Raw genomic sequence first — 25,911 nt, 5'->3', positions numbered from 1 at the left:
CTTTCACTACACTAGTAGTCACTGAGCCAGAATCAGATCATTATCTACACAATTCTTGAACAAAAACTATTCAGAAACGATATTGTTTCTAAATACGCATGTCCGTGTCACAATCATCACGAAATATGCCACTCATAAACACTGCCCCGCAAGTGACCATCAAGGATAGTGGGCCCACTGTCTTTCAGGTGATAAATCCCAAACCATCATCTTTTTGCTTTGAAACATTATTTGAATGTTGATAATCGAACATCTAATGACTTTGTCTATGGAGAACTCGAAAGATATCCAATTTATTAGAATTTGTATGTAAAGTGTGTGAGTTATTGGCTAAAGTTTACAAAGATGGACAATAACAGGTTACCTTGCATATAAAGTATTGTTAAGCTTAGATAATAATGGCAAAAGGATGTGGGTGACTAACATATGTAAACGTTTGTATACATTCGGCTTTGCATGTTTAGGATAATCAGGGTGTTGAAAGTACACGTGGATTCTTAAATGTTTCAAGCAAAGAATTATTGATTGTAGGTGGCAGGATTGGCACGATCATATCCAGACTAGTGACAGATTTTTAGAATACAGAATGTTTAAGATTGGTAAAAACGTGGAACCATATATTTTGATTTATATAAACAGATATGTCAAGTGCATTAACTAAATTCAAATTCGGTGTGTCAGATACAGCCTGCCATCGATACAGATATAAGGGTAAAAGTTCAATGAATGTTTTATGTCGTTTGTGTAATGCAGCTGAAGAAAACGAAATCCATATTTTGTTCCGTCTTGCATAAGGATAAAACTGATTGAACACAAGTATTATCAAAACCCATGTGTTTTTAGATTGAATCTACTTATGACATCCAGAAATGAAACTGTCTTGACTAACTTGGCTTTATTTGTCTACAAAGCACTGAGGCTACTCTGTATTTGTACAACTTAGAATGCAAGCATGTGTTACGTGTTATACTATTTTTGTTTACATTTGTTTAGAATGTATGTTCATATTATAAATATTCTCTGTGTACAATTATGTATACCCCCTTCAGACAGGGGCATTGGCCTAATCTGAATAAAATATTCGCATTCGCAAAAAAAACCCCAAACCAGTATATGTCTTCCACGTGATCAGTCCCAAACTGGAGTATCTGCCTGTCTTCCAGGTGACAAATCCCAAACTGGAATATCATTCTGTCTTCCAGGTGATAAATCCCAAAGTGGTATATGGTGATTCCACGACGTCAATTATATGACCACCCGCACAAGCTGTGACGTTCAGACGGTGTGTGGGACAGAATGCAGTTTGCTGAAGGGACAGTTCCCGTACCTTTGCAACCTCGACATCACCATGGCCATGTTGTTGAACCATACCGCTTCTTTCTTCTTTTTTTCTCCAGAAAAATTCACAAAAAAGTTATGCAGAGCTTCATAAAAGCAGGTATGTTTTCACAAAATGTTCAAGAAAAACATCATTTCACCATGTCACCATAAAGAAAAACGTTCAAGTTGCAAAGTGGTTTTTTCCTTTTTTAATTTTTTTGTTACCCAGCATTTGCTGTAAAACCAGAGTATCCAATTTGTGAGGAAGCATGTCTTGTTGTCGACTGACCTCAACTGATGTTTCTGCTCCATCAGTACATACTTGTCTGCACCTTGACACATGCTGGGGTTTGGTGAACGAAGACACAAAGAAGTGTGGTGGTGTTGGGAGCAGTCGGTGTGCTTGTGTTTTTACACCCTCATCCAACCCCCTGCACCAAATTTTCCTCCCCCATGTCCTAAGATATATGTGTATTTTTAAACCATGTGAAAAGACTGATATGTATGTATACAAAATGAATTATATTCAAGAGGTTTGACTGACACATTAAATTTCTTGGAGTATGTCTTTCATCGTTTTTAATGTTTTTTTGTGTGTTTTTTTTAACACACGCTAAAACTCTGATATTGTGTGAATAATGCAAGATTAGAAACAAATGTATCCACAAAATTGTTTTTGTATGATGCTCATGGATATAAATGAGGAACTCAACAAGACCCAGTGCACCCAACAGACTGACCTCCACACTGCAGACCAGACAAGTTGGGCACAAGAACCAGTCACCCAAACCAGACACCGCCACAACCCCTGAAGAGTTTTATTTTCTCACTGTTGCAAAAAGCTGCCAGATAACGGGACACAAAAGGGAAATGAAACAGTGGTGGGGATGACAGAAAATAAAACGCGAATCAATCTCAAGTCTGAAAATGTTACCTGCAGCGTTTTGAACAATGTATGTTAAAAAAGCCATAAGCCTATAAATAAAATCCTTTTTCTCCATGACAGTGAAGTAATGACACGCTCACTTTTCAGTCTCTCACACGCACGCACTGACACACACACACACACTGTGCAGGGATTCCTTCACATCACGGTAATACCACTGTGGCAGAATCAGTTAATTCAGCATTGCACTTCTGATCCAGTGTTCACGATCCTGTTTCAGCATCTATCCTTGAGAAAGGCACTTCAATCCAATGTCCTCACTCCACCCAGGTGCAAATGGGTACTTGCCTAAAGTCAGGAAAAGTTCTAAGTGGCCAAAGGAGATGATTGGGCCCCACCTTCTCATGCTGAGCCTTCAACACAGTGGATATGAATTCTCTGCCCCAGAACATGGCTGGGAATACAGACCGTTTGACTGTGCACTTTAACAAAAAAAAAAAAAAAAAAAAAAAAAAATTATATTCTGACAGTGAACAGAAAACCGGAATTCAAGATGGTCAGAACATCTCAAAGCACTCAGACTTGGACACAACAGACATCTTTCTGCACGAAACCAACTAAAACGACCCAAATATATAGGGTAGCTTTAAAAATAAATAAAAAATAATAATAAAATATAAATTAAAAAAAGAAGAAAGATTGGCATGTTCATATTAAGTTGCTCCCTTACGCCACTGCTTCTGCTACAACTGGTGATTGTTCTGCTGCTCAATGAAAAATGGACAATCTCACAATCATAACAATGAATGATAACAATAATACCAATAGTAATGTACATGTCCATGACATTATCAGAAGTTGATATTTTCTATATAATCTACGTATATGCATCCATGACATGCTGGGACCAGTTTCTAATGCAACACTGTTTCACAATCTCTCCAGAGTTATGACATTCGCACTGAAGGTGAAGGACAGGCTAAATATAGAAAAAAAAATGTGAAAAAAGATTGTGAACAAAAATTACTGAGGTGTAGGACAAAGAAATCCATGACAAATTCGAATCAATGAATTAGCTAAGAAATTCCACTGCACCACACACACACACACACACACACACACTCTGTCAGTACCAGCCTTCCCAATATTATACATACAAGTTGAAGACTATCACTGATTGAAGAAGAAAAAGAAAAAGTGGAGCAATATATTTTTTTTTTCATTCTCCTTCAACAGTGAAATGTTTTTCCCTTTCTATCTATACCAGCCGCTGATCCAAGAAACTCGGGTCCTCTGAACACAGGTGAAAGGTACATCCTTCTCCCACCTGCCATACCTACCCTTCACTAAACACCTCACATGTGGACTGCTCTTTCTCTCCACAATACAACACACAGCTCTATCAACCCCTCCCCTCTACCCCACTTCCCCCCCATCCCCCAGTCACTTATTAGTCCGCAGGGGATACAACACAAGCCAAGAAGACTTCACAATGTTTATCATTCTCCATTTCCCAGACATGGCAACGGACCCAACAACAACAAAAAAACAAACAAAAAAAAAAAAACACCCCGGCAGCCATTGCGACGCACTGATGACACTGATCATGACACAATTCTGCACTGATGATGATGGTGATGATGAAGATGGTAATGATGGTGATGGTGGTGGTGGTGGGGATGGAGGAGTGGATGGGGAGGGCTCAGTCACTTAGGGCCCGTGCTCCATCTTTTCCTGTTCCTTGGTGCCCGACTCAGAGTCTTTGGAATCACCCGCAGAGTCCGCTTTGGCAGCCTGGGGCTCTGAAATATCCAACAGTTTGTTGCCATAAAGTATAATACAGACAGCACACAACAGTCTGTTGCATACACTATAAAACAAGACAACAATGAATTACCTAATAACAGGCAACAATACAGTAATGAGTCCGTTGCTATGGTGGTGTGTCCATCGAGATCGATGATGACCATCGTTGTCATCCAGATGGGGGATGGGGGGAGGGTGGTGGTGGGGTGGGGGGAAGGATGCTCATGAATCTATCTGTGAGTGCGCAGATGGCTGAATAGTCCAATCTGCGCACGAAATGTTCGCTGACAGTTGGGGCAGACAAAGACAGGCATATCATTGTCAGGGAGCTTGTTTGCCCGTGACTTTCTGGCCTGCCTCTTCTCAACAGCTGCAGCAGTCCTGTTGGCCTCGCACAACCTGGCGCCTTTGTGCACAGCAGCGCGCCATTTGTCACAGTCCACTGCAGATTCCTCCCAGGAGTCAGGGTTGATATCAAACGCTTTCAGAGAGACTTTCAGAGTATCTCTGAAGCGCTTCTTCTGACCTCCGTGTGATCTCTTCCCTTGTTGCAGCTCGCCATAGAAGAGCCTTTTGGGCAGCCGATGGTCTGGCATGCGCGCCACGTGTCCAGCCCAGCGAAGCTGGGACTGCATCAGGATGGTGAAGATGCTGGGAAGGGTGGCTTTTGCGAGCACCTCTGTGTCAGGGGTCTTGTCTTGCCACTTGATGTTCAGTAGCTTCCTGAGGCATGTTGTGTGGAAGTGGTTCAGCTTCTTGGCATGTCGTTGGTACACTGTCCAAGTTTCACAGGCGTACAGTAGTGTGGGGAGAACTACTGCTCTGTAGACCTTTAGCTTGGTCTCAAGACTAATGCCTCTTCTGTTCCAGACATTTGCATTGAGTCTACCAAAAGCTGCGCTTGCTCTTGCAATCCTGACGTTCACTTCATCGTCGATTGTCACATTTCGTGACAGTGTGCTGCCAAGGTATGTGAACCGCTCCACCGCACTGAGTCTCTGACCGTTGACTGTGATGTTGGGCTCAACGTAGGGTTTCCCTGGGGCTGGCTGATGGAGAACTTCAGTTTTCCTCGTGCTGATGGTAAGGCCGAAGTTCCTGCTGGCAGTGGCAAACTTGTCGACGCTGAGTTGCATGTCAGCTTCAGATCCAGCATTGAGGGCACAATCATCAGCAAACAAAAAGTCTCTGATGATGTCTGTCATGACCTTCGTTTTTGCTTGAAGCCTTCTGAGGTTAAACAGCTTGCCATCTGTTCGGTACTTTAGGCCGATTCCAACATCGCCATCTCTGAAGGCATCAGTAAGCATTGCAGAGAACATGAGGCTGAACAGCGTTGGAGCCAGGACGCAGCCTTGCTTGACACCATTTGTGACAGCAAAAGGAGCAGATGTTTCACCATTGTCCTGGACTCGAGCCTGCATGCCTTCATGGAATTGGCTGACCAAGGAAATAAATTTCCGAGGGCATCCGTACTTGGCCATGATCTTCCACAGTCCCTCTCTACTCACGGTGTCGAAGGCCTTAGTGAGGTCGACATAGGTGGAGAACAGATCAGCATTTTGCTCCTGACATTTCTCTTGCAGCTGCCTTGCAGCAAACACCATGTCAGTGGTTCCGCGCTCTTTCCGGAATCCACATTGGCTCTCAGGCAAATAACCTTGGTCAAGGTGTGCTGTGAGGCGGTTAAGTAGGATCCTGGCAAGTATCTTGCCTGCGATGGAGAGCAAGGAAATGCCCCGATGGTTATCACAGGCTTGCCGGTTCCCCTTTCGCTTGTACAAGTGAATGATAGATGCATCTTTGAAATCCTGGGGGATCGTCTCTTCTTTCCACATGAGTGAGTACAGCTGATGAAGCTTCTCAGTCAGCACAGTGCCTCCATCCTTGTAGACCTCTGCTGGTATGGAGTCTGAGCCAGGTGCTTTGCCACTGGATAGCAGACGGATTGCTTTCTGGGTCTCAAGAAGTGTTGGCGGATCGTCCAGTGCTTCGTTGGTGGGGACTTGTGGGAGACGGTCTATGGCTTCATCATTTATGGAGGAAGGGCGATTTAAGACACTGTTGAAGTGCTCAGCCCATCGTTCAAGAATGTTCTCCTTCTCGGTGATCAAGGTATTCCCATCTGCACTGAGGAGGGGGGATGATCCTGAGGATGTGGGGCCGTAGACTTCTTTTAAGGCATCATAGAACCTCTTCATATCGTGCCTGTCAGCATATCCCTGGATCTCATCAGCTTTGTCACTCAGCCACTTATCCTGCATCTGGCGTAACTTTTGCTGAACAGTCCTGCGGATGTCATTGTATGCATCCTTTTTTGATGTGGACTTTGGGTTGCTCAGGTGGGCTTGATGCAGACGGCGTTTCTCATCCAGAAGCTGCTTGATTTCATCACAGTTTTCATCAAACCAGTCTTTGTGCTTTCTGGTCATGGGTCCCAGGGTCTCTGAAGCTGTACTATAGATCAGCTCACGCAGGGTCCTCCAGTCAGACTCCACATTCTGGTTGTCCAGAGAGGCGGATTCCAGACGATCTTCCAGCAGCTCCACAAATGACTGTTTGATGGTGATGCTTTTCAGCTTAGCGATGTTGAGCCGTTTTGGAGCCTTCTGGCCTTGGGGGCGTCTCTTGGGTTGGATTCGAATATTCAGCTTCGAGACTACAAGGCGATGGTCTGTCCAACACTCGGCGCCGCACATGGTCTTTGTTACACGTACATCTTGCCTATCCCTTTTCCTGACGATGACATAATCGATGAGATGCCAATGCTTTGAGCGAGGGTGCATCCATGACGTCCTGTTACGGGCAGGGAGGCAGAAAACTGTGTTGGTTATCAGCAGTTCGTGCTCTGCACAGGTCTGAAGCAAAAGCAATCCATTTGGGTTGCAGTGGCCCACACCGTGCTTTCCAATCACTCCATCCCAGGAGATGTAGTCAGAGCCAACTCTAGCATTGAAGTCCCCAAGAATGATGAGCTTGTCTGCTTTAGGGATGGCAGCAATGACAGAGTGAAGGTCCTAGTAGAACTTCGCCTTCACTTCATCCGGGTTGGTCATGGTTGGGGCGTAGGCACTGACAATGGTGAGGTGCTTCTGGCCAGATGCCAGTGGGAGTTTCATGGTCATAAGCCTATCGTTGACTCCCTTTGGGATTCCAGCTAGCTTGCTGACAAGTGCTGTTTTTACTGCAAAACCAACGCCAGCCTCACGTCGCTCTTCGCTTCCTCGTCCACTCCAGAAGAAGGTGTAACCAGATCCCCATTCACAGAGCTCGCCTTCGCCTGCAAGCCGAGTCTCACTCAAGGCTGCGATGTCAATGTTGTATCTGGCAAGTTCGGATGCAACTAGTGCTGTTCTCCTTTGGGGTCTGTCCGCGTTATCTCTGTCCAGGAGAGTCCTTATGTTCCAAGCACCAATGGTGAGAGGAACGATCCTTGTTTTTTTCTTTTCTTTCTCTTTGTTTCGACCGCTGATGTAGGGTCCCCGCCAGCCGCGGTATGCTGGCCAGGGTGATATGGAGCAGGCAATTTTTAGGGCACCTTTTCTAGCCCCTTCCTCATGCCAGGGAGGTGAGCAGTGCATTCCTAAAGAGGGCTGCTCAGACGCTCAGACGGCTGCCGAGCTCCATCGCTGCTCCTGTCGACGAAGAACGACCCTATGGCCTGAGCCGCCTGCGTGCAGGTCTGCGGCTGCGACTGCCAGTGTACCCACACCTGTCGTTTCGTCGCTCGCCTGTCGCCACAGGACTTGGGGGTGATGAAATGATGAAGGATGAAAGGTCATTTTGGATGACTGATGACTTGCGCGATGAGTTTGTTTAAAGTGAAGAGGAGTTGCGCAACGTCGACCTCACTCTCTCGTCCGGGTCCACCAATTTCCAGTGGCAAGACTAAGTCGAGACGACTGGATGATGAGCACGGATGCAGTGGATGACCAAGATATCCTTTCAGTGTCTCATCTTGCTCTCTGCACTCCACAGTGCGTTGCTGTAACCGCCTTCCTCTCCGTTGAACCGATAGGTTTCTTCCGCAGATTCTGCTGGATCCAGACTTCGCATACATGGGTAGACACACCCCGGGGACCAACTGCGTGTGGCATGCACACAGCACAGTGGAGCTAGATGGCCGTCGGTGGCTCTCCTGAGCCGACGCCCTTTTATGGATCTCCATAAGGGTGTCTAGCCACCCGCCTCACCAGTCCCAGAAGGGAGCGGTGGAAGTGCCGGTTTAGTCGTCGGCAACCCGACCCTGAACAGGTTGTACTGGATTACAGGTTACCAGTAGCAGATCTAATGACCTGACCTGACCTGCTATACGGTATGAAAGACAACACACTTTGTTGCCATACAAGAAAATACAAACATGAACCAAACCACAACAGAAAAACACTACAAAAGAAAAGGAATTCAGTTAAATGTTGGCAAATTTTGTTAGCTTTTATGTTCCGACACTATGCCAGTAACCTCCAGCAAGGCTTTTCAAGATAATTAGTGTTCACTTATCCCTTTTCCATTCATAACACCCCAAACCGCTCAATCCCCAAGAGTTTTGAGATTACACGGACACACTCACCCCATTCCCCAAAACACACACACACAGACTAACATACTCCACCATCCACTCCACCCACATGTCTCTATGAAATTTCTCACCTTTCTTCTCGGCTGTTGAGGAGCCTTCACCCTTGTCCTTGGTTTCACTGAAAACAATATCTAAAGAATACAACATGTTCAGCAACGTATCACGTCATCTGTCAGGGCAAGCAATGACAAAAAACACAAAAATCATCATTCAAATTAATCTGGGTAATTTTTTTTTTTTAATAAAGTCTAAAAAAACATTTTAAAACCTGTATGAACCTGTATGAAAACACTAGATTGTGGCAACTGCTGACAAAAACGGGACCAGAAAAAATTCTTCAGGCTGCTGACAGGCCTACAAAATGTTCTCCTCTTACCCATCTATCCATGGGGCCAGAAAATGTCAAAGAAAACATGAAGAAAAGGAAGAGGAAAAAAAAAGAGAGAGAGGGGAGGAGAAACGTGATTGCTGATACCTCTGTGTTTCTGTCTTGCTTTTCTCTTTCTCGACTGGCTCCTGTTTCACTTCCTTCTTCTCCTCCTTCACTTCTGTAACACGTAAACATCACCTGTGTTATAAAGGCATCTCAACACTCATTTTCAAGTTACAAAAACATATTGCAAAGATACACTGTCACCTGTCCATTTTTCAGTACTGAATGGGAATGCTATAAACCAGCCTTTTGCATGGAATACAACTAAAGAAGAAAAAAAGAATGAAACTCGTATCAGGGAACATTCTGAATCCTTTACAATGAAAATGGAACCACTGAATGTGTAAATGTCAGCACTTTTTATATATGTGTTCTGTTTATGTGGATTGTTATCACACCCCGACCCCCCAATGTTTTTTTGGGGTTTTTTTGTTTTGTTTTTTTGTTTTTTTTTTTTGTTCTTCAAATAACAATATCTGGAAATGAATACTTTTCTTACAGTTGTTTCAACACAGTAATGAATAAGTTTCTCTTTTTTTTTTCCTTTTTCTTATATGTGTAAACTGAGTGAGAGCACAACACAAATGTAATCATTCAGAGACGACAAGCCAAGACCCTGTGTGCAGCATACACCTAGTCAATGTTTATAAGAACTCGGGGCAACGAAAAGGTTGCCATGGCAAAAGTTTGCAGAAAAATCCACTCGTGTATGTGCGCACATGATTGAGGCCCGACTGAAAGACACAGGAACGAGCGACTGAAGGCAGCTGTCAGTCTGCTCTTCCCAGGCAGGCAGGCTGTTGTGCAAATGACTGCGTTTGTAAACCGCTAAGAGTTTGATCTCTGACAAAAGACAGGCAGTGTTCAAGTATCAATTGTACCGCTACCAACAGTTTCCCTCACCTCCCTCCTTCCTGTCCTCCTCCATGCGAGGTTTCTTGCTCTTGGGTTTGTAGTTGGCGCGATCACGGCGCCCACCCTCTCCCTCGTCCTCACTGTCTGAGAACTCCTCCTCACAGGTGATGCGCTTGTCGCTGGCCCGGACTGTGGCCACACACACACACACACACACACGGCATGTCAAGGCAACGTTCCCTGTGACTAGATGTGACTTTTGTCTGTTGCATCACATGTCTTGTTCATCTATTTTACATCTTTTTTACTAAGAGTGATATTCAATGGAAGGGACAGAAAAAAAGCAATGGATTTTAAGTTGGAAGGTAGGTGGTGGTGTCATGAACAGGTATTGGAAAGGTATAGGTGTATGACTCTGTGTGTGTGCGTGAGAGAGAGAGAGAGAGAGGAGTGTGTACATGTGAGTGTGAGTACATGTGAGTGTTAACATGAACATGAGCGTGTGTCTGTGTATGTCTGGAGTCAGTCATACACATATGTTACTAAATACGTGTGTTGGGTGGGGGGGGGTTATTTACCTTCCTTTTCCTGTATCCCCACCCCCTCCCGCACACCCTTCAACACACACACACCCTAAAAGACTTTTTTTTTTTTTTTTATTAATTGTAAGCTTTACTCTGTTGTGTGAATTGAGTTTCAAGTGTTCGGATTATACTTCCAGACTAATGTCATCATCTTCAGCTTCTTTTTTTTCTAATTTTGTTTTTCCCAGTATATTCTCTGTAGTTTCTTTTTCTGTGCACAAAGTGAAATACACTACCTGGCAAATGAAAAGAAACTGCATGTTTGCAATTACATAAAACTCTATGGAAAAAGTTTTATGTCAAGAATTTCATTCAGAACAGACACGACTGAAAATGACTTCAGAAAAACAACAACAAAAAAACCCACTTCAAAACAGCTGAAAAATGTGCAAAAATCTTACAAGATGTGTACAAACACCTCCCCACCTTCACTTCCCTGTTTTCAAAAGCCCTTCACCATGCCACATAATACTCACTGGAAAGACGTTTGTCTTGGTTGTCCCGGTCTTCGTCGTCACTTTCATCGTTGAGGGCATCCTCAGGGATGGCTGCACATCAACGAAAACATCCAAGGTTAGACTTTCTAGTTTCATGCACACACCGACAGCCACTTACTTACCCTCTCATCAACAACACTGAAGCTTGACCAATCAAGTGACAAGGAGGAAATGGAAAGAAAGAAAAAAAAATGGTTCACAGGATGCAGGAATGGAAGGTTTCTGCCGGAAAAGAGGACACAGCATGGGTAAACCGAAGGGAGGCTTCTAAGTCAGTAACTGCATCTGTTTTTATTTCTCCACTTGGGTGAAGAAATATTTTGCACAGGACAGGAATCAGACCTCTGTCGGAGGCTGCACCAGTAGGTCAAAGTATAGTGTGTCTCAATTAAACTAACTTCAACTTTCACACTGACAGTCCACTAACATCAACGACACACAACTCCCGTATGATCAAAAAACACATCCACGGCTAAAAAAAAAAATCTGACAAGTCCAGAACCTAGCACTGGTATCTTCAACAAAGCTGATCATGTAAGTGTGACTTCGAATTTCTCTTCAACCAACCTGGTCATGTATGTGTGACTATAGAATCCATCTTTCATTCCACATTCACATTTCCACTCATGAAGCTCAGATAGTATCCATCAATGGTGAGGACTACCCATGGGAAAGGTTCTGACACAGGGTTCTTTCAGGTTTTTAATCACTGCATTGAAAACCTTTTTAAAATCCTTTAAAACACCAAAGGCTAAAAATCTAAGACATTAGGAGCCTGGATTAAAAGGAAATTTTCTTCCTAAAAGTGCAGACTCCGGCATGGGTCTGACATTCCTGCCTGTGAAAACTACTATCCGCCTATGCGGAGAAAATGAAACTACGGCCGATAACCTCCCGGAAGTAGGTGACCTCCCCTTTGAATTTTACGTTTAAACTACATACTTACCATGACCCACTAGTGCAGACTCCGGCAGGGGTCTGATTCTTGTCCTGTGCAAACTACTACCCGCCTATGCAGAGAAAACGAAAGCAGCTACGGCCGATAACCTCCTGTAGTAGGTTACCACCCCATTGCACCCCTGACTAGCGCCCTCTTTTTACGGCAGCCATCTCGACTCCTGCTCCTGTGCTCTAGATACGGCTAAGTTTTTTTTGTAATTTCTGCCTGTCTATCGATTCTTTGTCGCTGTCTTCTTGCATGCGATCATGATTAATAACAGGCCACAAATGAGAACTGCACATTTTTTTTGAAAAATCCTATTTTTTTCTTATCAGGAAGCAAAAATCTAAACTTCTTGGTAATTTTTGAAAATTTATCAAGGATTAAAAATTTAAAAAATCATGCCCTTTTTTTTTTTATTTAACAAATTCTTAAAAACTTACAAAAAACCTGTACAAATCCTGTCACATTCATATTGAGCTTTTCTGCTCCGCAATACTTTTTCATTCTATACAAACATCAGAAAAACTACAAATGCTCATCAATGACACTAAGGCCATCACCAGGTTCTACATGAAAATCACAAGTGAGCTATGTACTGACGTACTGAATGAAAACAAACCCCCATCCTTAACAATTCCCGTCATCTTCAGCGAACAGAATCCTGAACGACACTGACTACACTGACCAAATACACACACACACAAAAATACTGGTGGTATTATAATGGCACAGAGAGTTACCTACCCTGCATCTGCACTCCTGGGGCATGGGGCAACATCCGCAGGTTTTCGAACAGTCTTGTTCTGCACAATAACAACAATCAATATACTGATTCGCTATTTGGCACCACAACTAGTTCAACTATTTTCAAGTAGCCTTGCCCTAAATAACTTCACATTTCAAAACTGCAATCACAGTCTCACTATTTGGCATCACAACTAATTCAACTGAATAACTTTATATTTTTAAAAGACGTTAAGAATGAATATTATTTATCTTGAATGAATTATACTGAATCGAATGGATGTACACATTGTAGTATATGTCTTACCAATGTTCATATAAGTACACACATACAGACACTATATGAAAACACAAACATGCATGCTCTCACACACACACACATGCCGAGTCAATAAGCATATCTGGGCATGTATGCATAGACATGTGCACACCGCGACACACATACGCACACGCTCACTCACACAAAGAATACACACATACTGACACACATACACACAACCAAACAGTGATGACACTGACTTGATTTTATCCATGTACTCCGCTGTGTTCTGGTTGGCCATGTTTGAGGGACTGATGTGTAGCTTGAAGTCAGGGCCATAGTATTCGAAGTAGTCGTTGTATGGCAGTTCTGTAAACACACACAACATGCAAATATATAAATATGCATGTGTATATAAACCCACTTGAAATATTTCAAAAAATGTAATAATCAAGATTCTAAATCAAAACACACAAAAAGAAACTTTTATATGTAAAGTACTACATCTCAGAAAGAGACCAGAAATTATATTAAAAATCAGTTGTCCAGTGTTCACTTGTTCTTCCCCTTTCCACAGCACCATAGCCATAATCAGCGATGCCAGATACATTGCTGACAAGATAAGGATCAGGCTTCACTGCCCTTCCTTCCGCCCTGTCGGGATGCAATATTTACACTTCTTGGCCTCCGTTTACAACACAGCTGTCATGTCTGCAGGCTGCCTCTCCAGCACCCTGCATTGGTTTAACAGACCACTGCTGTCAAACTTGTAAGGAACACAGCTGCTGCTCTTTGATTAATTAAAAAAATAATAATAACAATAATAATAAAGGGACATGTTTCTCAAGTCCAGTTTTGCCCATGATTTGTTACAATGGCTATTCAGTGCAAAAAAAAAAAAAAAAAAAAAAAAATTTTAACAATAACTTCAAAATCTGAATATTCATCTTGCCACTTCAGTATTTTAAACTTCATGCTATTTTGTATTCAATGTAAAGTTTTTTCTTCTGTTTTTTTAAGAAGGAAAAAAAAACAAAGGAAAACTATTGCGACAGACTAGTTGCACAATGCCATTGATCTGTTTCTCTCACCGTTGGCCACCTCCACCCCCAGGGCAATGGAGGTCTCATAGGTCCAGCAGCGCGCCACGTTGCGGATGGTGTAACCCCCACCACCCAGCAGCAGCAGGGGCAGGTTCCACTTCTTCATGAACTCCACACACTTCCCGTGACCTTTCAAGGTCAGGTTGAAGCAGCCCAGGCGATCCCCAGACAGGGAATCAGCCCCACACTGCAGAACCACAGCACTGGGCTGGTAGGTCTCCATCACCTTGGTCATCACCTTGTGACAGCATTCAACATTGTGTTATGGTGTGAAAATAAAAAGAAAAATAAAAGGGTTGAAGGTTAAAGGTCTGTGTTGTGTTCTTCAAAAAATTAAATGTTAACCCCTTCAGTGCTAGGGTAAAAACAGCAAAAAGGTGTTTCAAGTCAAAACAATGTCCAAAACAATAAGCCTAAAAGGGAGAAAATGGTCTGGAGATATACCATTCTGCATTAACTGCATGAATTTTCGGCCTTCCAGAGTTGTTTTCCTTCTTCTGATGACTTCATCAGTGACACCACAATGCATTTAGTGATACGTTCTATGGCACAAGGGGTTAAAGGACCAATTCCAAAAGTTTAAGGCTAACAATCAAATTCCTGTACAAACCTCTTTGAAGCCTGGATTTTAAAACTACCTCATTCCAGCCCCTCCCAGTTCTGCCCAAAGTTTATTTACCCTTCTATCTATAAGTCTTATCAAAAGTTTTGTTTTTTTATCCCTTTGATTTGGAGCTGTTGGGAGATGGACATGCATATAAAAGTCATGAAAAGCCCAGGTCATTTCCCAATGTTAAAAAACCTTCATGTGGTCACAAACCACCCTACAACAGATCAACAACATAGCCAGAAATGAACGCTTCACAACAACAGCAACGGCTCTCTAACAGGCCAGCCGAAAGACACATAAGAGTCAAAACAAAATCACAATTGTTGACAAACATTGTACTCACCGGTTTAAAGATGCTTTCATATGAATCATCATCGATGCCGTCACGGAGTGGAAAGTTTACAGCGTAGTACTTGCCTTTTCCAGCCCCAATGTCCTGCAACAAAGAGGAAAACACTCTGGGTCACCAGCATGCACACACATAGCAGGGCACGGAATACCTACTTGTCAGAATGTCCAAAACAACTAAACCTTCTGGCAGACAAGTGCAAATGCTTTCTACACTTGTCCGTTGAGCAGCCAATGTTTGACTGTGTCAGCGAAAGGTGACTGAGCTGTCCGACAGCACTTCCCTCCACCCCCTTTCAATTTAACACCCCCACCCTTTAACTCAGCTTTTCTTTTCCCGTCGTACATACTACTTAATATAGACAACTGTATCTGCTGACTTATTACAAAACCAGCATTTACTCTCTTTACCTTGGGATGAGGACTGAGAGAAATTTTGGGGGGAAAGTTGTGTTTTTTTCTTATCCTTGTCCCTAGGACAACAAATTTATATGGGAATTTTCAGCCCAGCAGTTACAAAGTCAGAGTGAAAACCATTCGCAACACAGCTCTTAATAATAATTTTAAAAAAGGAGAGCTGTACAACATGACAGAGAACAGTCAACAAAGAAGAGATGTACAAGGTGACAGAGAACATCAGTCAACAAAGGAGACAAGACAGAGAACATCAGACAAGACAGAGAACATCAGTCAACAAAGGAGACAAGACAGAGAACATCAGACAAGACAGAGAACATCAGTCAACAATGGAGACAAGACAGAGAACATCAGACAAGACAGAGAACATCAGTCAACAAAGGAGACAAGACAGAGAACATCAGTCAACAAAGGAGACAAGACAGAGAACATCAGTCAACAATGGAGACAAGACAGAGAACATCAGTCAACAAAGGAGACAAGACAGAGAACATCAGTCAACAAAGGAGACCAGACAGAGAACATCAGTCAACAAAGAAGAGCTGTACAAGGCAACAGAGAACATCAGTCAACAAAGAAGAGCTGTACAAGGTGACAGAGAACATCAGTCAACAATGGAGACCAGACAGAGAACATCAGTCAACAAAGGAGAGCTGTACAAGGCGACAGAGAACATCAGTCAACAAAGGAGACAAGACAGAGAACATCAGTCAACAAAGGAGAGCTGTACAAGGTGAGAGAGATTATCAGTCAACAAGAGAGCTGTACGAGGCAACAGAGAACATCAGTCAACAGAGGAGAGCTGTACAAGGTGACAGAGATCATCAGTCAACAAAGAAGAGATGTACAAGACAGAGAACATCAGTCAACAAAGGAGAGCTGTACAAGGTGAGAGAGATTATCAGTCAACAAGAGAGCTGTACGAGGCAACAGAGAACATCAGTCAACAAAGGAGAGCTGTACAAGGTGACAGAGATCATCAGTCAACAGAGGAGAGCTGTGCAAGGTGAGAGAGATTATCAGTCAACAAGAAAGCTGTACGAGGCAACAGAGAACATCAGTCAACAAAGGAGAGCTGTACAAGGTGACAGAGATCATCAGTCAACAGAGGAGAGCTGTACAAGGCAAAAACTGACCCGCAGGTCCCCAGTTCCAGGGAAGTACTCCCCGTACTTGTGGAAAGACACGGTCATGACCCGGTCAGTGGTGTAGAAGGCCTCCTCCACACCGTCGCCATGATGAATGTCAATGTCAATGTATAGCACGCGCTGGTGGTACCTGGGGCACACACACACGCTCCTCTCTTTACTCCACAGATTCTGGTACATCATCAACTTGGCATCATCATGCATTTTGAACTTGACATCATCAATGCTTCCTTCAACTTGACATTATCAACAATTCTTCAACTTGACATGATCAACACTTCTTCAACTTGACATCAATGATCAATGTGTCTTGAACATGACATCAATATATGAGATCATCAATGTGTCTTCAACTTTACATCATCAGTGCTAATCCAGAACAGCTAGCACAATGTTGTACTCACTTGAGCAGCCCCAGAATGGACAACATAAAAATTTACACTTTTTTTTTCCTAAGTGTGATATCCTCAGGTTATTAACTGATTGTTTTCACAATGCTATACTCACTTGAGCAGTTCCAGGATGGCCAGCACAATATCATTGGTGTAACAGAAGCCGGATGCTTCAGACTTTTTGGCATGATGGAGGCCACCAGCCCAGTTGACGGCTATATCTGCAGCCTGCTTGTTCAATTTCACCGCTCCCGCTGGTATCACACACACACACACACTTATTATTTTTGCATGTGTACATAGTCTCCATGTTAAACAACACAAACCCTCCAAGATCATGTATTATGATTACTATTCTGGTAATTCTAATCAATTATAAATGATCATAAAAGTGCATCCAGTACATTCCTGTCTTCCACAAGCCAACCAAAAAAGGCATCATAGAATCATCCCCCAAAACACTACCACGCCCATCTATTTTTGATGCAATCCACCCCAATGACAGCATTTCACAGCCAGTTGCCATAAGACCACCTGCCACAAAAAACCCTGCCCTGCTGCTGGGCTTTACATAGCATGGAAAGGAGGAGTTTGTATTATACTCCATGTTTGGTGTTAAATATACTTACCATGTCAAACTGATGCAAACTAGGCCTATTGGTTTGATACATGGAACATGTTGCTTTTGTTATCATGGTATCCATAATTATCTGTATCAAGAGCAGACATGAAGGATCACAAAAAAATTAGTAACTGCACACATTTTTCACTCTTATCGTAACATTTCTCATTTTTGTTTGGGTGTATTGAGTGTGTAGATAACTGCAACTGAGAAATCAACAAATAAAAATACACAATGATAAAAGCACATAAGAAATGAACTAGCACACACACACACACACACACACTGTACTCTAATCCAGAGACAATAATGCAGACAAACAGACAAGTCCAATGACAACAGACAATGCATACAGGCAGACAGACAGACAGACAGAACAGACAGGTGAAAAGTGACAACAGTGCAGACGACAACCACCACTCACCAACAGAACCCCCAGTGGACAGCTGACAGAACTCGTACATCCCATCGAACACAGGGCAGTCCTCTCCTACATTGACTGAAGTAAAAGCATTGGTTCTAACAACTAATAATCCAGTCACATTATCATCAGCATCAACATTAGCATAATAATCAATACTACTACTAATAATAAACTGTAATAATAAGATCTCAAAGCGCTTCGCATATATAAAACTCAGACTGTACATGATGAAATATAAAAACAGATTTACACACTAAGCACAGTAACACATCATGACACCACTTGTCCAATTAACTTGCACACACACACACTGACACAAACAATTAAAGGATAAAAAATGTTTTATCGTCTATTTTATTTTGCATTAAGCATGTAATGGTTCTTTTTCTATTTGAAGCTAATTTCAACATAATTTCTGTGCTTACCAACTCTGAATAGAAAAACAGACAGACAAAACATGAATATAATTAACAATCTGCAACTTATTAGTGCTGTAAAAGTGAATAACTAGCACTTTTTAGTTTTATACTGCTCTTATAAATGATATAAAATATTGTTGAATTCAACTAAAATGATTCTATTCATGCTAAAATATTGTTGAATTCAACTAAAATGATTCTATTCATGCTACATCAACCTAATTTACCATACATTATAAACCTCTTTAAAATAATGTTGGTCTAAATCAGAATTACTCATTAAAACTATTGCCCACAATAAATGTAATCAGATTTTACCAGCAATATATAATAATGTGATATGTACATCATGTACATGATGCTACAAAAGAGACAAATCATCCTTTAGACAATAAGATTTTAAGTATGAAGTTCCATAGCCTTCCAAGCCATATGAGCAGTGAGTTCATATTCACTGTGTCTGGGTACCGGAAGGCGGGGGGGGGGGGGGGGGGGGGGGGCCAATTCTCTCCTGCTGTTTTAACCTTCCCTAACCTGTCAGGTTATCCATCCACACCTTGAAGGAGTGAGAAAAATCAGAGTAAAGTGCCTTTCCAAGGACACAACAATATGCCAAGACAGGGCCTTGAACTCTTATCACTGGTGAGCACTGGATCAGAAGTCCAACTCCTTACAAATTCCACCACAGTTGCTCATAAACACATACGTATACCAGTGTAAGTACAGTGACTCTTTAACACATGTATACCAATGTAAGTTAAATGGTTGTAAATCAACGACAGTCCAATGGTAAAGTCTTACATCGTTGCATCTGCTTATTGTACTCTGACATGTTGTCTGGTCGAATGCTTCTCAGGAACTTGATGTAGTCATCACTGTGAAACTTGGTCATTTCTTCCGCAGTGGCTTTGTGGGGCCGCTATCAGAACAAAAGCACACCATTTTCATTGCGTAATTCCAAACAGGTAACTCCACAGAAATGGCTCTTTTCAAACACAATGGCAACAACTGTCCTGAAAACTATTTATAGAACTCTTACTCAGCTCAAGATATTGTTGGTATTACCATTGTTCAAAATCAAAGTCACAGCTCCTCACAAATGTTTTTCTTCCACTGTTCCACTTTATTTCTGATGAACAAACAATATGTCTCATTGTCTGAATTCCCATATTTTAAACAAAAATCTAAAATATGCAAAATGATAATCATCATCATCAACATAGTAATAATCAAAATAAAAATAAAATAACAAAAAAATTGAAAGATAAAAAGGACATTTAAAAATTTCAAAACTTTTCAATAAAATAAAAACATCTACATATTTTTGTTTACTGAACAACTCTAAATTTTCATTATCATTTAATGATTTGTGTAAAAATTCAACAAGTGTTTAGAAGTACAATGACAAAAACACAACTCCAAATGTTCACGAAACCATTGAATAGCCAGTAACTGTTCAGAACGCAATTCTTCTAAAAAATAAACATAATTACTGTTCTTTTGTTTCTGCAATTTGGACACATTCAGAGCTTCTATCTATGTCACATACAATAAATTTCAAAAAACAATAATTTATACACCACACATGTGGCCAAATTAGGGTCCATCACATTCTGCTCCTAAAAAATAAAAAGTTCACTTTGCTGTGTTTTAACTTCTTCTACAGAAAAAATTTTTTTTAAATATTGCGTGTTGTAACTTACGTAAATTTCCATTTTGCGATAAAGGCCATAGTTGAGGATCAGATTATGTGTCATTCGAATACGGTGGGGCTTCATCGGGTGACCCTGTCCATAGTAATAATTGCCAATGTCACCTGCAAAGCAAAATTAGGCTACAGAATTAGTTCAACTTTATGCATATAATACATACACTTCTAATTTTTTTAAATAGTACCTAATACTAGAAGTTCTAGACTCATCAAATACTTACAGCTGAAACAATAAGTAACACACAACATCTGTCAAAAACTTCATTCATCTGATCAAGATAGTTATAATCAATCATTTTCAGTACAGAACTTAAGTAGAGCTGGAAGCATCTCATTCCATTTTTTTATGATTCTGAGTGATTAAATCCTCTTTCAGTCTTTGAGCCTTGTAGCACATAAAGCTGTCAGTGTCACTAGAGATCACTGCTGTCTTTCAACTTTTGTGTCTTCCGTGTGCTGTCAGCTAGTTTCCCCAACTGTACTCTGTAGCCTTTCTTCTTCACAGACCTTCAGTTCTTTTTCAACGGTTCTGCTCTGTCTCTCTTGTTTGTACTTGCACTTTTTTCCATCCGGCGTCCAGCAAAGGACTTCTCTTCAAAGTGTATCTGGTGACATTCTGAATCACAGGATGTATCCTATCTGCTAATTTCAATTACTTTTATGCTTGATCTTAATACTAATAATAGTAATATCCAACAAGGAGGTCCTTTTCCATAGTTCAGTGTATCAGATTCTGTTTGGTGAAATAATTTTTAGATTTCTGCATCAGCAATGGTTCTCTAATGCTTCAAGTTTATGGCTGATGCCCCTGGTGACTTTTTGGGGTACTGACTCGTACGAAAGTGTGCTCAGAACCCTGCTACTGAACAGGATTGTACTCAGAACATTGCTTTTGAACAATCAGATCTTGGGTTTAGTGCTGACGGTGCCAGTCTTCCAGATATAACCGAATGACACATAAGCTTATCAGTAATTTGGTTTACCCTCAACAGTTATAGTCTTCTTTGTGCTGATCTTGCATCCAAGTTTATGTTTTGGGTCTTGGCACTCTTCGTCTTGAAGCCTGCATGACGATGAGAGAGAAGGCTGATGTCATCCGCAAAGTCCAGACTTGTAAGAGTCGACTTGATTCCACTTCTGCCTGACTGCACCCCGTTTTTCATGACAGAGATGTAAAGGGAGAAAAGAAATGCAGACAGCATGCATCCTTTTTCTCTAGTCCTGATTCATATGGGTTTGTCAGACTCAGTGTACAATGAAGTATAAGAACATGATGATGCTGACAATCTTGCTGGAAATGCCTTAGTTGAAACACTAGTGTCTCAAGATATTTCACAAGGTTTCTCTGTGATTGATGTCAAATGTTTTTAATAAACCACTAGAGTTCCGTGCTGACATGATTTGCAGAGGCACATCACATGGTCTGTGCTCTCAAAGTTGATTGGCTATCAGAAATTGTGTGCAACAAAGGCTCGCAATTTCGAGTTAAAGTTAGATGCGCATGCACAAGTTCCAAGATGGCTACGGAACTCTCCAGCGGTCTATTCATATCTTGTAAACTCACTCCCACGAGTCTAAGACAGATGTTTATTTCTAGTAGTACAGCTCATAGGAAATTTTCTTCCTAAAATTACATTCCAGCACTAGTGGGTCACGGTTAAGTATGTGTAATTAAATTTGAATTTAAGTATGTTGAATATATCATAATCAACAAGCATGGACTCATCAACTAGTGTCAGCAATCAATTATTACTATCAACTGGTATCACTGGGTAAATGTAGCAGAACTGCCCATATTTATGTTATATTAACCCTTCAGTCACAACGAGAACACCACAGTTGCCGCACAGCAACCTGAAGGGAGACCGGTCAGCAACTTGAGGCAGAGCATTAGAATTAACAAACTTGCGCTACTCTTCAATAAATTATTAAATAACACCAAACTCAGCCAGCACTTCCTGCCACATGTACCTGAAACATCCTTCTCATTGTTGAACAAACTCTCACACGGTTACCAGCCGCCGTGGCGAAGTGGTTAGCATCGCGGACTGACAGCTGGAAGGACGCGGGTTCGATTCCCAGCGGAGGTGGGTTTTTTTGGCCCGTGACCGGCTCCTACCCAAAGGTGAGTGTGCTGTGGGCTTAAATGGAAAGACTGGGACCACACAGTTGAGTGTCATCCACTTCAAGAAGGCGTCTTTGGGTGTGTTGCTCTAATCACCTGACCAACTCTGCAAGTGTCTATCTCTCGGGCCTGTTTAACGCTGGGATATCATTATGACGGGAAGCGTAGAGTACAGCCTTGTCACACAGTCCCAAACCAAAATGGACCTCCATAGCAACATCGTCATCGTCATCGTCCTCCTCCTCCATCACCATCAATATAAACAAAACAGTCTCAAAGTCTGTGCCCTGCTCTCATGGTGACCTCAGTTTCGATGCCCCTCCACTTGTGTGCTTGGGGTGAGTCCTGTCATTGTCTTCAGTGTCAGCAGATTCATGGAGGGCTGTTGTCTGAGGGACGTGGTGGCAGTCTCCACTCTGAGAGGGACGCTCACTCAGTCTGGCTCCTCAACTAAGCCATTATTGTCGTTAGTAGGGGGCTTAGTAGGTGGAGTCCTAAGTACGTTGAATCAGAACAGGCACCACTGAACACCACCGAAATGACTCAGCAGCAGTGCAGGGTCTCCTCTGGTGTGTGGCCTCCTGGCGACCTAACATCGATGGTTCCCTGCGGAATGCCGACACTGGGACTGTGACAAACGAACCCAAGTGTGGCCGTGTATTGGGGAATCTAAATGAGTGGCGTGGGAGTAATGCCACTGAAACAGTGCAGATGATGGGGCAGCAAAAAATTTTTTAAAAAAAAAACAAAAAAACAACCTCTCACACAGTTTATTGTGATTTTCAGCAGCTTTTTCATTATATTAATCTTAGTCTGAATGATGGCGAGTTCAACCACTTCAGATTGTAACTAGCAGTCTCACTTTAGGCCATGTTTTTCGGGACAGCAACTGGTGAGCAAGCTGCAAGTCTAAATGAAAGTCAGCTGGCAGAAAATGATTTCCTGCTGACAGTGACAGTTTGTGCCACATGGCAGCGAGAAAACGAGTACCCCACATTCCCACTGGCTGCTCTGCTGCACAGCCACTTTTCAGCTATACTGTTCAGTTGATTTAGCCGGCTAGCAGCTGTTACCAGCTTGAACATAGCTGGCGATGTAAGGGTTTATAAGATCAAGATGCAAAAGGCTAACACATGCAAAACTTTTTTCTTACAATTTAACCTGCATTAAAAATTTGATGGTTGTGAAATCCTATAAAAATTCTACTTGACTCCTCATTGTTACAAATATTAGAAACAATAGCTATGGTAAAAGCCAATGATCAACTTTTTTTTAAACAATTCTTAATTTACTGTTAACTTAATTAACAGGCACCAGAGAACACAAAAAAATTGCAAAACTCAACTTTTCGTTACACACTGGTAGTGTTTGCACAATATATAGCGTCATACTAGTAAAGTAGCAAAAATACATTGACAGTCTGATACACAATCTTTGCTTCTTCTTTTTCTTTTTCCCTTTCTCATTTGTACACAAACACATTTGCAATGAAATCCGAAACTTCAAAGCAAAGCAACTAATTGAAAACACTGAAGCTATGTCACTGTTAGGTCAGTCTCAGCGTGTCTATGACATGTTTCAACTTCGCATTGCACAAATGCACCAGAAGATGGCACAATGTTTTTCACAATTTTGTGGAACCTCACAATACTTCATAATCATGATCATGACATTCGTTATTTCATGTCGCAGTTGTTGTTTTTTAATGGATATAACTGTCAGATCAATGACATAAACAACCGACTTGCCAAACCAGGCTACTGTGAAAATTGCAAATCGGTACACCATCATCACGATTTATGGGTAGCCATACGATGGATTTCACGTGTGATCGACCGATTTCTCGGCTAAAATGTAAATACATTTTTTCTCCAGGAAATTCGCAATTCTCTCGAATGAATCATCTGAAATTTTCATTCGCTGATCGAAGTAACTTGATTAAAAAATAAATAAAAACCGACTTGCCAAACCACGCTACTGTGAAAATTGCAAATCGGTACACCATCATCACGATTTATGGGTAGCCATACATTGGATTTCACATGTGTGATCAACCGATTTCTTGGCTAAATACAATTTTTCTTCAGGAAATTTGCAATTCTCTCGAATGATCACTCTAACTGAAGTTTTCTTTCGATGATTGAAGTAACTTGATAGTCGTTTAGTTCACCATGCGTCAAAAAAAAAAAAAAAAAAAATTAGCAGCGTGAAAGTCTCAGTAGTAGCCATTCTCACGTCTTTGTCTTGACGATTCCCGAAAGATGGGAAACTCGAGATCAACGAATGCTTTTCGCCACAATGCAGTTTTAAAAAGTATTTTTAAAATGTCCTTACCATCATAATAGTAGCAAATCTTTTTCTTATACCCTGCGTTTGAAGTCATATTTGCTTCTGTGTATCGCTTTCAAACGTGCACCGCTTCGGCTCTTTTCGCACACAGCAACTGGCGCCACCTGGTATGCAGTTAACTTTTCAAGGGAGATCATCTACTTGGGTTGGAAGGGGTGGGCAATTTCAGCACGGCATGCTTTTATGCATGCGGAGCCGATAAATGGACAATAATTAATTATTCAAAAAAATATATAATTTTTCAGCTACCGATACAGTCGCGCATTACATGATTCCAAAGCCACTCGTGAGCATACAAAAAATTTTGCAGCTCATTCTATGCCTAACTTCACTGTCGTCTGCTAGACCTTTTAACCGCCAAACACCGACACAAATTCACTGGCGCAAGAACACAAGAAGTCCACTGCCTTCCTACAATTACGAACTCCTTAAACATACATTTACCTGGTAAAAATCTCATTAGCTCAATCAAAATGCAAATGCAATGTTATTGTCCGTATGCATAGAAACGTGAAAACAAATGGAATTATTCTACGTCCGATCAGGATAAAAACCAAGACCCCGGAAGCTGCAAGAAATAGGGAGTGACTGAAAACCAGGGAATGAGTGGGTGTGGAGAGTTGAGGGAGAAGGTAGAGGTGGGGAGGGGAGAGGGCGGGGGGTGGGGGGGAGAATGGGGCGGATTACGTGACTGCTCGAATGTATGCAAGATATTCACATCATGTTAGTACGGGATCCACAGTTTGGTTGCCATTATTGTCATATTGACAAATTTTGTCACGCCGCGTGGCTTGCGGTTTTTTAACAATAACTTCAAAATCTGAATATTCACCTTGACACTTCAGTATTTTAGACTTCACGCTATTTTGTATTGCGGTCTTCAATTACGTCTTTCCGTTACGCGGGTATTGGAGAGAAAAAAAAAAGGGAAAAAAAGGATAAATAAATAGATCATAAAAAGATCGAGGCTCAGTTGGGAGAACTGAAGGAGTTGGGGGACAGCAGGGAAGATCCCTTCCTTCTATTAAGAAAGGGTGAATACCGTAGTCGCACCTTCTCGCCACGTTAATGTGGGTGTTTCCTCAGGGGGACACGGTGCAGGTTGTTTCAACCGACGCGGCACGGGAGCGAGCAACTGGCGCTATATCAAAACTAGATCTCGGCCTCTCCAATCAAGGAAAGCCGCAGCTAGACCAGTCTAGCATGGAGAGGGATGGGCTCCGCCATGCTTTTCTGCCCAAGACTCAGCGCATGAATGACGACCACTACTCAACCCATACCGGCTCGGTCGTCGCCCGGGTCAACAAGGACCGCGCCTTCCATTGCAAACCAGGGTG

At 42.0% G+C, this 25,911-nt stretch overlaps 2 protein-coding genes across 4 annotated transcripts in view; one reads left to right on the top strand and one right to left on the bottom strand.

The window, feature by feature from the left end:
* Positions 1-3,775, top strand: part of LOC143295112 (sperm flagellar protein 2-like) — a 92,835-nt gene extending 89,060 nt beyond the window's left edge. For all 3 annotated transcript variants that reach the window (XM_076606676.1, XM_076606675.1, XM_076606674.1), the window contains one exon: positions 1,203-3,775. In XM_076606676.1, coding sequence (XP_076462791.1) covers positions 1,203-1,253 — 51 coding nt within the window. In that variant the 3' untranslated portion in view covers positions 1,254-3,775. The remainder of the gene's footprint in view (positions 1-1,202) is intronic.
* On the bottom strand, positions 2,687-24,697 carry LOC143295114 (putative histone deacetylase 1-B). The gene is made up of 15 exons (XM_076606677.1): positions 24,560-24,697; positions 20,093-20,205; positions 19,191-19,308; positions 17,971-18,045; positions 17,040-17,178; positions 16,521-16,662; positions 14,963-15,055; positions 13,998-14,247; positions 13,167-13,275; positions 12,648-12,706; positions 10,940-11,011; positions 9,928-10,068; positions 9,067-9,139; positions 8,663-8,709; positions 2,687-4,008 (listed from the first exon to the last, which is right to left on the bottom strand). Exons 1-15 carry the CDS (start codon positions 24,606-24,608, stop codon positions 3,917-3,919), a joined length of 1,572 nt encoding a protein of 523 aa, XP_076462792.1. The 5' UTR covers positions 24,609-24,697; the 3' UTR covers positions 2,687-3,916.
* Between the last annotated feature and the right edge of the window lie 1,214 nt (positions 24,698-25,911).

Source organism: Babylonia areolata, chromosome 20, assembly GCF_041734735.1.
Source record: "Babylonia areolata isolate BAREFJ2019XMU chromosome 20, ASM4173473v1, whole genome shotgun sequence".
NCBI lineage: Eukaryota > Metazoa > Mollusca > Gastropoda > Neogastropoda > Buccinidae > Babylonia > Babylonia areolata.
This window is presented reverse-complemented; position numbering and strand designations above follow the sequence as displayed.